Source organism: Marmota marmota, unplaced genomic scaffold, assembly GCF_001458135.2.
Source record: "Marmota marmota marmota unplaced genomic scaffold, marMar, whole genome shotgun sequence".
Taxonomy (NCBI): domain Eukaryota; kingdom Metazoa; phylum Chordata; class Mammalia; order Rodentia; family Sciuridae; genus Marmota; species Marmota marmota.
The window spans coordinates 20767154-20782127 of NW_026000211.1; the positions used below are offsets into that span (position 1 = coordinate 20767154).

The following is a 14974-nucleotide window of genomic DNA, read 5'->3' on the forward strand; positions in this document are numbered from 1 at the left end:
CTTGCCTAGAATGTGAGAGGTCCTGGGTTTGATCCCCAACACTGAAAAACAAAATCTTTTTAAGTGCTGCATTATTTTGATATATTGAATGTCTTTATTTTTTCTTCTTTTCTAACTATTTCCTTCTTTGGTTTAATACCTCTACATTCCTCACCTCTTCCTTATGTAACATGAGTTTTATACCCTTCAACCATCTGAGTACTAATTTTCTCTGTCCAGATAAATTCTACTTTGTCAGTATGCATCATAAAATGTAACTTTCAAAATTAGACACTTTTTTAATGAACCATGTAATCAGGTAAAATATACCAAGTTGCAACCTTCCTTTTACCAGAAACTGTATTTGTATTAATAGACTAAATATGAGTGCTCATGATTTCTTTTGACTATGAGAGACCACATAGACAAATCAGTGTGTTCACATGCATGTGGCACACACACACATACATAGCTGTGAGTTCTAGTTGCTAGTGTACTATGTGGTCTGGAGATCTCTCTGTACCATTCTTCTAAAATTTTATTAAAAACTAAAAAAAAAAAAACTACTTATTGAACAAATACAGCATCCTTCAACGGATCTCATGTTCTGTTATATTTTTGTATTTCACTATTACATAGAAAGGAGTTCGGATGATTGCCAGCTTCCTTATTCAAGACAATTATAATCTAATCCCATGCCTTTTTTTGTTTGTCTTGACGTTCACTTTGATAGTTCTTCCTCTACAGGGAAATCTCAGGCTTGAAACTAAAGCCTCCTTTCCACATAAAACCAATAGAGTTGGCTTATTTCAGGCTATATGTTTCTAGTTTTCAGAACTGGGTTTAAAACTCTTTGTGTATGTGCTTACTCCTGTGTATTTGATTGATTTTGGAGAATTCTGGTTAGATTAGATATTTAATTCTCAAAACACATGTTCCATAAAAAGGAAATAGTCAACAGTATATTTTTATGATGATTACATAGGCAAACACTAAGGTTACCTTATAACTAAATAGCATCAAATGATATTAAAATGACATATAATAACATATAATTATATCCTACTTAATGGATTATATTTGTGTTTTTTTAATAGGTGAGAATTAATTTTATACCTCTTAAATAGCAATTTGGGTATGAATAAAGACTATTAAGTAATCCTTAATTGACATTTCTTCATCTTTAAATCACTTCAATTAAAATTGAACACAGAAATAATTTGAAAATACTGTTATTCTTTTACACTGAGAAATTTTGGAAACAAACCCCACTCAATTTTTGCTAAGCTGATTGATTAAACATACAGTCAACTCTCGGTTATTCAAATTAATGGAGGAAAGGATGGAACAAGCATTAATAGTTCTCTCATCCCTGCCCCCTCAGACAATTGCTGACAGCTCATTCTAGACAAAATTTGACTTTCTGTCTTGATCATATGACATTTTCAAGCCCTTGAATCCAGGAGCCAGTGAAATATGACCTACAATTTAGTTAATAGGAAAGTTTCATGTTATTACACTATTATCTTCTTTTATGTAGATTCTTAAAATCAGGACCTTAGCATTGCCTTTGTACTATTAAAATTCACATGAAAAGTTGGTAACATTGCTATTAAGGTATTATTCTGAAGGATCATAAAATTAGTTTTATATAAAAAGTCATCCTGGAATTACAGTTTACAGATAATTATAACCTTTTAAAAGCATTGCCTCATGGTATCAAATTGCTTTAAAAATTTTTTAATATAAAAATTTTATGAGAAAGCTTTTGTCTTTGAGTCTTTTATGGAATATATTCCAGCTTTTTAAATTCTAATGTGTGCAATATTTCTGAGTACTATGTGTTTGTAAAATGAAGAAATGCTGAAGGAATTTATGTGTGAAAATAGTATGTTTGCGTGTATGTAATACGTCATCTTCTCTACCAATTAACTGCACACATTGTGCTAGTATCCAGACATAAGCATTCATAGAAATGCATGGCTCTGGATAAGTACAAGTTGAAATAAACACACCTGCAATTTATTTCAATACTGCACATTCAAATCCACCTAATTTATTTGAATGTGACTTCCATATATGTGAAAGAACAGTGGTTTTAGCATTTGATTTTTTGTGATGTTTTGTTGGTGATGATTAAATCTAAAGTAGATGCAAAGTTATGGGTAATGCTTCTCTGGAAAACTTTGCATGCAGAGAAAAGGAAATTCAAAGATAAATCCTATAAAAACTTTCAAATTGTTTTTGCCTCAATGTGCATTGTCGTTAGATTCTTATAACATATAGTAATGCTTAAAGCCAAACTAGTAAAACCCATTAACCAGCCTAGAGTATGGCCTACTTTACTTAAAGTTCAATAATTTAATTATTTTTCTTTCCAGACTAAAAATTGTTAAGTCCTTCATTTTGAGAATATTATTTTTTCTCAAGAAACTGTTTCCTTGAAAGTGGACTAAGATTTAAAAAATCATGGTTTCTATTAGGCAGGGGAAGTATTAGTTACAAGTCTTATTTTATAGTCTGTGTGATGGTTTCTTTCATATGCTGTCCCAAATTAGGCCATATTTCTGTATAGTTAGTTTTACCTGACATGAGCCAGAAAATTAAATTAATATTTCTTTAGGAATCTTAACTTTGAATTTCCTACTTTTCATTGCATGTAAACTATCAGTGACAAATAATAGTTTCAGTTCAGGTTCTAGCTTGTATTTTGCATGATAAAGCTATATAAAAAGCCTAGTAATGCTGGGAAAATTTATAGCTATGGTTCCGCTATTGCCTAATTGTCAAAATTTATAAATAAGGGGTGATTTTATTTATGTAGACTTGTCTTTCTGCCTTAGGGAGTGAACTACTTTATGTCCAAGGGTATCCTAGATGATTCGCCAAAGGAAATAGCAAAGTTTATCTTCTGTACAAGAACACTGAACTGGAAAAAGCTGAGAATCTATCTTGATGAAAGGTAAAAAAAAAAGAAGTTTTAGTTTTCATAAGAAATGAGTTAAGTGAGGCTTTTGATGAAGTTTTACTGTAAAAACTATGCTAGATAGCAATCATCAATTACTGTATCTTAGATATCCTTTGTTTTGTGAGTTTTATCTTGCTAATGAAGAAATGGCCATTATAAAAGTAAAAATAAGTCCATGCACATAAACAAAATGATAGCCCAACATTTTTCTAATAACAAACCAAAATCAATATTTTTGTGGAAGCTGCAGCCCTTTTTCTTAATAACTAGCTATAATCTTAAGTGTTAAAATAACTGAAATTTTTGAATTCCGAAATTGTTCATGTAAAAATCTATTATGAAAATAAATTATCAAAACTTAGAGATATAAGGATATGTGTGTGCATAGCAGTACTACACAGAAGTACCATGTGCTTGTTTGAAAATTCTGAAAATATGACATTTAGTAGTGTGTTGTACACACATTGAGATAACTAATATGTTGTTCTGATTTAATAGTCACTCATTTATACTCTATTATTCTACTAATTGATGGACATTAAAAAATTGAAGCTGGGTGTCGTGATGCACACCTGTAATCCCAGTGGCTCGGGAGGCTGAGGGAGGAGAACTGCATGTTTGAAGCCAGCTTTAGCAGTCTAGTGAGGCTGTACGCAACCTATTGAGACCCTGTCTCAAAATTTAAAAATAATAAGGGCTGGGGATGTGGCTCAGTGTTCCTGTGTCTCTAGGTTCAGTCCCTGATTACTAAAAAAAAAAAAAAAAAAGATTATGGGAAAACATTTTGATGCCACACAAACTCTATTTTAAAAATTATAGAGTCTGATACTAAACTAACGTATGCCACACACAAAAAAATGCATGCCTTTCAATCTTTTTTTTCCTCAGGATTTTTCAGTACCAATTTATAAATGTTTACTTTGTTTTAGAAACTTTGCTAAAGAATAGGGTATATAGTCATTACAAGAAGTCTCTTATGCAAAAATATTCTCATTGACTCTTCTTGTCTTTAAATGTCAGGCTCTTTGAATTGGCAGTTTTCAGTAAAGAAACAGATCTTTTCATAAATATTTTATGCTTTGCTGATCTTATTATCTCTGCCATAGCTACTTACAACTCTGCAATTGTGTTGTGAAAACAGACGTATAATCTATAAACAAAGTACTGTGGTTGTGTTTTAATACAGCTGTTTACAAAATCAGGCAGTGGGCCATATTTAGCTCAGTATCTATAGTTTGCCTGTCCCTGCCATAAGTAATTGGTAGAAGTTGAAGGTTATGATCACATAATTGTTGTTAAGTTCAATAATCATTGAAGGATATTGTAACAAAGTGAGACTAGACTTTAGAATGCTATTGATTAAACATAACATACATATTCAAATATTTATATAATTGTAAATAACCTGAATGTTTACATCAATAAGATATATAAAATAGGATTGTAAGATGGATACATCAATAGGATTGTAATGGCTACTATGCTGCCATGAAAAACAATGAGATGAATCTATATGTGGAGTTAAAGAAAGCTGTTAACAATAAACTGTGAAAAAAGCAAAAGCAAATTCTAAAGCAATATATAGTATATGTAGGCAATTTAAAATCTCTACATAGTTGTTGCCTCTGAAAGTATAGCTTGGTATGGTAGGTGAAGATTGTCTTTACTTTCATAATTTAAAAAATAAAGACTTAGTCAAGAAGACACTGCAAAACAATTTCTTTATTTTATAAGCAGAATTATTTCTGGTATTGTCTTTAGTTTTGTTATAACCTATTTATGAAAGAGTTCAAAATTGTTTAACTTCATTAGATAATCATACTTAATGTTTTAAAGTTTTAAGAATAATATATACTTTTGAGCCAGGTGTGGTGGAACACTACTGTAATCCCGGCAGCTCGGGCAGCTGAGAAAGGAGGATTGCAAGTTCAAAGCCAGCCTCAGAAACTTAGTGAGATCCTAAGCAATTTAGTGATTCTTGTCTCAAAATAAAAAAAAAGAACTGGGGATGGATCAGTGGTTAAGCACCTCTGGGTTCAAAAAAAGAAGAATATATACTCTTATAGGAGTAACTGAGTAATAATTCATTATTTTATCCAAAAATTACAAATTACAATTTATAATTTTTATTATTAGCATTTTTTAATAAAGTTAACTAAAGCTGTACCTATTTTTTTTTCTATAGGAGAGATGTCTTGGATGACCTTGTAACATTGCATAATTTTAGAAATCAGTTCTTGCCAAATGCACTGAGAGAATTTTTTCGTCATATCCATGCCCCTGAAGAGCGTGGAGAATATCTTGAAACTCTTATAACAAAGTTCTCACATAGGTTCTGTGCTTGTAATCCTGATTTAATGCGGGAACTTGGCCTTAGTCCTGGTAAGAATATATATATATAGTACATTACTTCCTCCCTCCTCCCTGGCCACCTCCAGGTAAAAACAGTCCAATATGACACATTTTTCTCACTGTGGGGAAAAATGACTCCATTAATTAAAAATATTTATTTTGCTGTTTTAGCAGTAACTGCATCTATGGAATATATCATTTATGTGAACATAGAGGACCACTTTACTTAGTCATAGACATCATTTATACATAGTAAATTTACTGACTTAGAACAAAAGTTAGATTTAGCTACAGATATTCTTTAAAATTATTCTTGTTTGAGTGTTCGATACTTTTACCAATGTAATTGAATACTTGAGAAATTATTTTAAAGCTTTTAATAATCCACACATTGCATAGGTAATATTTTTCTACTAAAATTTATGGGGTTTTTTTGCTTTTAAAAAATTAATTTACTTATTGTAGTTATACATGACAGCAGAATGCATTTTGATTCATAGTACACAAATAGAGCACAATTTTTCAGTTCTCTGGTTGTACACAAAGTGGAGTCACAGCATTCATGACTTCATACATGTACCTAGGATAATGATGTCCATCTCATTCCACCATATTTCCTACCTACCAAAAGCACTATACAGATATAATGTAATGTAATCCAATCAAAATCCTAATGACATTCCTCATAGAAATAGAAAAGCAATCGTGAAATTCATCAGGAAAAATAAGAGTCCCAGAATAGCCAAAGCAATCCTTAGCAAGAAGAGTGAAGCAGGTGGCATCACTATACCAGACTTTAAACTATACTATAGAGCAACAGTAACAAAAACAGCATGTTATTGGCACCAAAATAGACATGTAGACCAATGGTATGGAATTGAGGACACAGAGGCAAACCCACATAAATACAATTATCTCATACTAGACAAAGCTGCCAAAAACATATATTGGAGAAAAGATAGCCTTTTCCAACAAATGGTGCTGGGAAAACTGGAAATCCATATGCAACAAAATGAAATTAAGCTCCTGTCTCTCACCATGCACAAAATTCAACTCAAAGTGGATCAAGGATCTAAGAATTAGACCAGAGACCCTGTGCCTAATAAAATTTGTTTTTAATACAACTAGTTTTTATTGTGTTTGTATGTACTGTATATGTATACATATATGTTTGCATGTGATAGAACCTTAGTTTCCTGTGTGCTTTTCATTTGATATAGGTTTATCTTTTCATATAAAAAATTTTATATTGATTATCTCATTAAGCAGAGATTACAAAACATTTATGTATCATGAAATTTACTGAACATGCTTTACAAGACATGATCTTTCAGTTAGCTGTAGGATTCTGAAATATAAACACCACAAGAGTACCAAGTATCGTTTGTTACTATTGTAATATTAAACATCAAGTATTGACCTGAGCTTATATAAAGAAGAAAATTATTTTGTTGCATGGTACTCTGGTATAGGAATCCTTTCTCTAAAGATTTACCTTTGAAATTAATAGGTAAATTCCATAGGATTTTGAAATACATCTCTCCAAGTAAGAATATTAATTTCATAATCCTATAAATTGTTAACATTTTATTTTTAATGCCAAGTAGTCGTTAAAATGCTTTCATATTAAACTAGGTTTATGTAAAGCACTCTGTAAATAAATATGTTCCTTTTTTAATGAGCAGGAAAATATGCTCTTAGTGCAAATTTTTAATATGTATTTTGATTCATAGTACACAAATAGTTGGATATAAATAACATAATACACATATTCAAATAGTTATATAATTGTAAATAACCTGAATGTTTATATCAATAAGATATACACAATAGGATTGTGAGATGGGATATCAATAGGATTGTAATGGTTACTGTGGTGCCATGAAAAACAGTGAGAAGATTCTATATGTGAAATTAAAGAAAGCTGTTACAATATACTGTGTGAAAAAAAGCAAAAGCAAATTCTAAAGCAATACTTAGTATATATAGGCATTTTAAAATCTCTACATAGTTGTTGCCTTTGAAAGTGTAGCTTGGTATGGTAGGTGAAAGCATTTGAAAGCAAAAATGAAAATAAAGCTAATTCTGAAATTCTTAAGTCTAGAATGAGGACTGGGGTTGTGGCTCAGGGGTAGAGTGCTCACCTAGCATGCATGAGGCACTGGGTTTGATCCTGAGCACTACATAAAAGTAAAATAAAAATACTGGGTCCACCTAAAACTTAAAAGAAAAATCTATAATGAGTTTTTTACTATAAACTCCTAAACTATTCTAAAGTTCTTCTGAATTGAAAAAAAAAAAAAAATACTTGATGAGGGCTAAGATTATAGCTCAGTAGTATAGCACTTGCCTAGCATGTATGAGGCCCTGGGTTCAGTCAGTTGCAGGGTAGGGAGGAAGGGAGGAAATGCTTACTGAATTTACATTCAGACTGGAGGATAACTGTCCTGGTTTGCCCAGTCCTGAGGAATTTTCCAGGTCTTTTAGTGCTGAACTGGAAAAAGAGCAAAACTAGGCAAACTGGGAGGAGTTGGTCGTCCTGTTTAGTTGTATACTAATCTTGAGCTCTTGAAATTATGAACATTTGCCCTTATGTAAAATGTAAAACCTTTGGGATAATATTTTTTATACTAGCAAATAATTCAAAGTGTTTCTTTTTCCTTACAGACGCTGTTTATGTACTGTGCTACTCTTTGATTCTACTTTCCATTGACCTCACTAGCCCTCATGTGAAGAATAAGATGTCAAAAAGAGAATTTATTAGAAATACTCGTCGTGCTGCTCAAAACATTAGTGAAGATTTTGTAGGGCACCTTTATGACAACATCTACCTTATTGGCCATGTGGCTGCATAAAAGCACAATTACTAGGACTTCAACTTTCTACTTCAGACTAAAAGCTACCCAAGGACTTATTTAGCAAATATGGGGGTTTCATCAGTGCTGGCCCTTCTAGCCTCTGTATACAATCAAGCTTGAGTATACAACCTCTTTTTCTTTCACTATTTTCTTTTTTAGTAATTTCCTTGGAGAACTAAGTAACTTTGGAGAATTTTTCTTAATTTTGCTTATCATGTTTTACACAAAGCACAGCCATTGTCTAACAGAACTATTGAAAGAATGTTAAACTGACACACATTATACTCTATAAGATGGTGTATTTGTGCAGTAGATTTGCCTGAAAAACTTTATCCATTTACATTCTTTTTTAAGATTCCATATAATGTGTACATATTTAACTAAAGAGATTTATAATCATAATTATTTTATTGTAAAGATTTTAACTAAAGTTTTTTTCCTTTTCTCTCAAACTGGGTTCTGAAATTTATTTGGTTCTTATCTGAGAATATTGTTGTCTTTGTAAAAGTAGGATCTGACGTCAAATGGAAACCAATACCAGCTATCCTTGTCTTTGGACTTCCAAGAGTGTTGGTTTGTTACTATATTACTATGCAAAACTCGTACTTACTTGTATAATATAAATTTATCATTTGATTCTTCATTTTTTAAACTTCTGAGTTAATCAGTTCTCAGTAAGTCCTTTAAACCACTTAAGATTTAAAAATGTGTCTGAATTTAACATCTACACTTATCAGAACAGAATAAATGTTATTAGAACTCTGATAAATCTTTGCTTACTTATAGCTGAACTAATCACACTTTACTCTTTTCCTAAAAATCTTGATAATCTCTGTTCAGAATTCATTGAGAAAGGGATATTGTGACGATGGTATATAGTCTTTGTTCATTCATTTGGTAAATATTCATCAAGGGACTTCCATGTGCTAAGCACTGTACTAGGTATTAGTAATACCTAGACATCAGCTCTGCATTCACAGGTGTTACATCATTGGACAAACCCTACTAAATGGAGAGCAAATGTATTCAGTGTGTCTTAATTAATAATTATTTAGTGGTTAAAGAGTGTTGGATTTACACAGCATTGGATTGATAGAGAACATTGTATTTATATAGTAAGTTAAACAACAAAAGGTTTGGAGTGAACAGAATATGATGGTAGAGCTGCTAGCTTGAGGTAAGGGAGTTGGAGTAGAGACTTCTTACTAGAAGTGTAGAATCCTGGCTTCCTTTCAGATCTGACCCTAAATCCATATAGATTTTTAATATTACAGCTGCAGTAGTATATTATAGATTTTTAAAGGACAAAAATAAGGTAATCAAATCATTTTTAATGTCAGAAGAACTTTTAAACTGATACAAAACAATGTCTAGATTCTGAATCAAATAAGTAATGTTTACATGTATATAATTTTGAATTCCATTACAAAATAATTCTAATTTGTAAAGTTCAAACTAATTTATTAAGCTTCAAAAGACAAAGAACAGTGTAATGTATTTTATTTTTGTTTCTGTGTTCCAGTGTGTGGCACATAGACCTCTCTGTCTACTCCTTTTCCCCCCGCATCCCTCTTAATTGTCATCTTTTTAAATTTCACTCTCTTTTCTTTTTTACTAGCTCCCATTTCCCAATTTTTTCCCCTTTTATCAGTCTTATTTTCTACTACGGTCTAATTATAAATGTGGATTAGCAATACCTTTTTCAACATTTTCTTATGGAAATTTTCAAACATATAGAAACATTGACATATTTTACAGAGAATGCCTATATACATGCCACCTGGATTCTACGATTAAAATTTTACTATATTTATTTTATTACATATTTATCCATCCCTCTTTCCATTAGTGAATCCATTTTATTAGTTTGGTACAGGTTAAAATAAGTTTCAAACAATATACTTCATTTCTAAAGACTTAAGCTTGCATATCTTTAATTAAAAGTCTATTTTTTTAGCTTTTTTCCTTTGAGGTAAAACTTACATTCAGTGAAATGCAGAAATATCATGCATACTGATCAATGAAACCTCACAAAGACATGTACCTGTGCAAACCAAACCAATGTGACCATAGAGACCCATTTAGGCCGTCCTCCCATCCACTACCTTATTCTTGTCATATATAACATACAGTATGTTATATGTTATAATTTTCCTTGAACAAGCATACACACTTTAAATAAATTTTTAAAAAATACCCTTTAATTCTTACCCAGATTATCATTTCTGATACTCATTCTTTTCTGATGATCCAAGTTTTCTTGCAATATCATTCCTTTCAAAATGAAAAACTGTCTGATTTCTATTTCAGTTCATGTCTGCTGAAAATTATCTTAGTGTTCTTTTATCTGAAAATGTCTGATTTTTTTATGAAGAGTTTTTGGCTGAATATTTCTGAGTTGACATTTTTCCCCTTTAAAGATTATTTCATTATGTTCTGACCTCTTATTTCTGATAAGGAGGCAGTAGTGTTCAAATTGTTTTTGCTATTGTACGATATTATTTTCCTCTGAGTGTTTTATTTCATGCAATATTTTTTAGCTTCATATTGTCTCAGGTTTTTGAGGCTCTATAGATTTTTTTTCCAATCTTTTATTCCTCATGTGTTTTTTTCTCTTTATCTGTATTCCAGTTTACTAATTTTTATATACTTGTTCTCTTTTTAAGCCTCCAATAAACATTTTTCTTTAAATTGCTACACTTTTTAGTTCTATAAATTCCCTTTAGCTTTTATAACTTATAATTGCCTTCAGCTTTTATGACTTCTATCTCGCTGCCAAGATTTCTTATCTTTTTTCATTCATTACAAGCACATTTTCCCTTACATCCTTGAGCATAGTTAGAAAAGCTGCTTTAAAATACTTGTCTGTTTATTCCAATATCCTGGATCATATCAGTGCTAGTATTCTTTGGTTTCCTTTTCTTTTGAGAATGGGTTTACATTTTTCTGTTTCTTATATGCTGAATAACTTAGACTATGTTCTGGACATGGTAAATAAGATGTAATAGAAGCCCTGGGTTCTGATTTGTTTCCCCAGATCCTTCCCCCCCCCCCAAACAAATAGGCAGTTAACTTGACTAAACTTCCAGTTGTAAACTGTGGCTCCCCTATAGTTGAAGGCTGGTCAAATTTCAGTTCATTTCTTTAATTAGGCAGCTTTATTTAGAGTCTTTTCTGTGCCTGCATGCTTCAGGGATCAGCCAGAATTGGGGGCAAAGTACATACATAGGATCTGAGACTCTCACTGGTTCTTTCCTTGCCAGGCTTTCCCTCTGCATTTTCCAGCAACAGCCATTACCCCAAACCCTAGCCTGTGGTTCTTCAATCAATAAAACTATAGGTTCCACATGATGCAGAGTAGGACTGCCTTTGGGCTAATTATCAAAATGGGAAGCTCACCCAATGCTGTGTTCTCTGCTACCCAAAATGATATTCTCTGTAGGATCAGCTTGCTTTGGGTTGCTTTCTACTACTTTCAAGTCATTGAATTTTATATTTTGCCCCGAGTTGGTTGTTTTATCTGTTGGAAGGTTGAAAGAGCTATTTGGCTATCACTTAAAGTTAAACCCTCTCTAATTGAATAGTATTCCTTTTATGCTTAATGATTAGGGTTTTATTCCTCATTCGTTTTTAAAATAGGCGGTTAAAAATTTTTAACATGATCCATCTATGAAAACCCTTAATAATAAAAAACACGTACTAAATTAAGCATTCAGTGTTTCTCTGTATGGGTTCTATTATTTTTGAAGGAAGGTTAGTCTTCATCATGGGAAGAATTTTGTATTATATGTAATGTCACATACAGTATGGGGCATAACCATGCTTGGATCTTGCCTACTAGATGCCACTAGTGTCCCCCAATCATTATGATATACAAATAATGTTCCTATATATTCAGGTATCTGCTGGGGAACAAATTACCTATAACTGAGAACTGCATCTTCTTTCAGATTTAACAATTATATCTTTCTAAAACACAAATCATCTTGATGACACTTCAAAGTCCCCTTTTGCCCTGAAAAACTAAGTGTAACCTCCTTAGCATGGCATTTAAGACTTCACAATCAGGCCTCAGCTTATCTTTAAAGCTTCATCTCTAATAACATTCCTCAACTATGGTTTGATCTTCCTTTGCCTTTTATTATAAGCTCTCTTTCTCTGATACATTTTTCTTACCTGTGTATATATTGTTCCTCTGCTAATCATCTGAGAGTCACCTCAAATGTAATTTCTTTATCAAAGCTCTCAAACTGTTTTACACACCACTAATGTTAATTGCTTCTTCTTCTGTAAACTGTGGTGCTTTGTACATATCTTTATTATAGTAGTTATACTATTATTTTCTACATGTCCAACTTTTTCATCAAACATGATCTTAAGATTAGACTGCTCCCAACCACTCAGGTTCTATTTCAAGATCTGAATTAGAAAAGTGGCAGAGGATGTTAGAGAGAAGTAATAAATTTGGAAATTGATAGGAGTGGTGATTTTAGAAAAAGATTTGTAATCTGACTGCCTGGTTGTTCTGTTATGAATGGTAGCTCCTAGGAGAAGCAACAGGTGGAGTAAAATGGAAAAGATTATCCCAATTTTTGCATATTTTGAACTTCAAAGAATGAATAGAGCTTTCAATGCAGCCAGAAATAGGACTAGGGTTAAAAGTTAATAGAGCTGGATATTTAAGTTGGAGTCCACATTACTATTTAAAGCATATTAAGTGATACATGGAAAAGATAACGTCTCTTGAAGTATGGAGTATAAAAAGAAATAATTGGGAAATATATTATTTTAGGTTTGGGTAGAGAAAGAAAAAAGGAGTCAGAAAAGAGGGTTCATCAAAGCACTAGAGAAGAACAGTATCACAATGACTAAAGAAAGAAATTGTCAAGAAGGGTGCTGATCTTTACTTTTACTGCAGCCCAAGGAAGTTTTTTCCCATCTATACTCAGCCTTCTTGAGTCTACCTTGCCATCTGGGACTAAATTCTTTAAGGCTAGAAAATCATCGTACTGCTAATGGCTTTTATATGGTTCTTGGGCAAATATTCCCTTACCTGATGTGTAATCTGAGCTCTGCCGAAACCCACAAAAGTGCTTAGGCCTGTCTACACCTTCCTTCCCCAATAAGGGTTGTGTTGTTTCAAGCCCAGAATGCACCATGCCAATTGGGTACTTCTAGTGAATACTTCCCACACAGTCACTGGTTATGTTTTCTAAGATACAGATCATATTTTGAAAGAGAAAAGGAGAGAAAGGGAAAGGAATGAAGGAGAAAGGGGAAGGAAAGGGTGAAAAAAAGGGAAAGAAAAGAATACAGAAGGAAAGAAAAGGAGAAAAAGGAGGAGAGGGCAGAGAAGAAAAATAGAAACAATCCTTGAATCTTTTAGAGCCTCGTCCAAATTTGTCATCAGGATTTTTCCGGAGTTTATTCTGGTGAAATTAACACTCTAATCATAATGAATGCTGTATTTTCACCCCGTTTGGGAAACTGTTAAATCCTCCTTCATATTTTACCTGTTGAAATGCTATTTGTCCTTCAATGTTCCCAGATTCTGTTCCCTCCAGGACAGCTTTCTCAGTTTTCGCAGATGGAAATTTAATTCTTATGTCTCATTCAGTTCCTAACATAGACATTTCCCCAGAGTAGTTTCTTGATTTATTTTAGCTCTGGTTCAGTTCCTGTATAAGCATATAGAAAGATGGTTTTACTAGTTCCATTTTTCTAACATATTCAGATTTTTCAGGTGTACACAATTTATAAGTCATTAACTTTAAAAATTTTTTTAAGACTGATTCAACCTGTATGTTATCCTAAACATAAATTTATCTCTCTAGTACCTCCAATTTTAAATATCTGGATAAATCACTGTTTCTTTAAGATTGTCTCCCTTGTTTAACTTCAAGAATTGAAGTCTTTGATCTTGTTAGTTTTCGTAATTATTCTTTCCAATTTTTGGCAATATTATGAATATCAATGAATACAGAGCTAATGAAAGTTGACTTGCTCAGTTGTAATATTTAAAATAACCTATTTATTCTAATTGGAGCTTGTTTTTCACTGCCTAAAGTGGTTTTTTTGCTTAAATATCCTTATTAATACAACTACCTACAGTTTCTTTTCAAGCATTCATAAATAAATTGAGCCTCTTTTAGGGAGCCATCTTAAGAAAATAATAAAAATAGGGAAAAGGGAGTGTGTATGCCCTTGATCACATTCTTATATTTTTAAAGGAAAAAAAATAGATGGAAACACCTGGAATCCCCAAATTGGGGGCAGTTGTAAGAAATAACATATATTTGACTATATACCCAACACTATATTAGGGACTGATCAGGTAGACCAAAATACATTCTCATGATGTATTACTATGAAGCCATGATGTCTCTGAATAATATGAAAAACCACTTGTAAATATTAAAAGATATGAAATTATATGTGTATATTCATGTGTACATACAAACATTACAATAACCTTATAAAGTAAGGCAAAATCATGAATGGAACGAAGAGACTGGAATAAAATATACCAAAATATAATGGATTTTTTTTCTTATTTCCTCTTTAAAATCCTACTAAGGGTAATATGTATATGTATGAGAGAGAGAAAGCGCACACGAGAGCAAGCACATATACACGTGTATGTGCATGTGTGTATATATACGTGTGTGTGTGTGTGTGTGTGTGTGTATTGAACTCAGGGTCATGTTACCACTGAGCTCTATTGCCAATGCTTTTCATATTTTTTTCTTTTGAGATAATGTCTAGTTAAGTTACCAAGGCTGGCCTCAAATTTATAATCCTCCAGGCTCAGCCTCCT

At 32.2% G+C, this 14974-nt stretch overlaps 1 protein-coding gene across 1 annotated transcript in view; it reads left to right on the forward strand.

The window, feature by feature from the left end:
- Window positions 1-14694, forward strand: part of Fbxo8 (F-box protein 8) — a 61623-nt gene extending 46929 nt beyond the window's left edge. Inside the window, exons 4-6 of the mRNA XM_015486205.2 lie at window positions 2823-2941; window positions 5133-5329; window positions 7967-14694. Of these exons, the coding sequence (XP_015341691.1) occupies window positions 2823-2941; window positions 5133-5329; window positions 7967-8154 (504 nt within the window). The 3' untranslated portion in view covers window positions 8155-14694. The remainder of the gene's footprint in view (window positions 1-2822; window positions 2942-5132; window positions 5330-7966) is intronic.
- The last annotated feature ends 280 nt before the right edge of the window (window positions 14695-14974 follow it).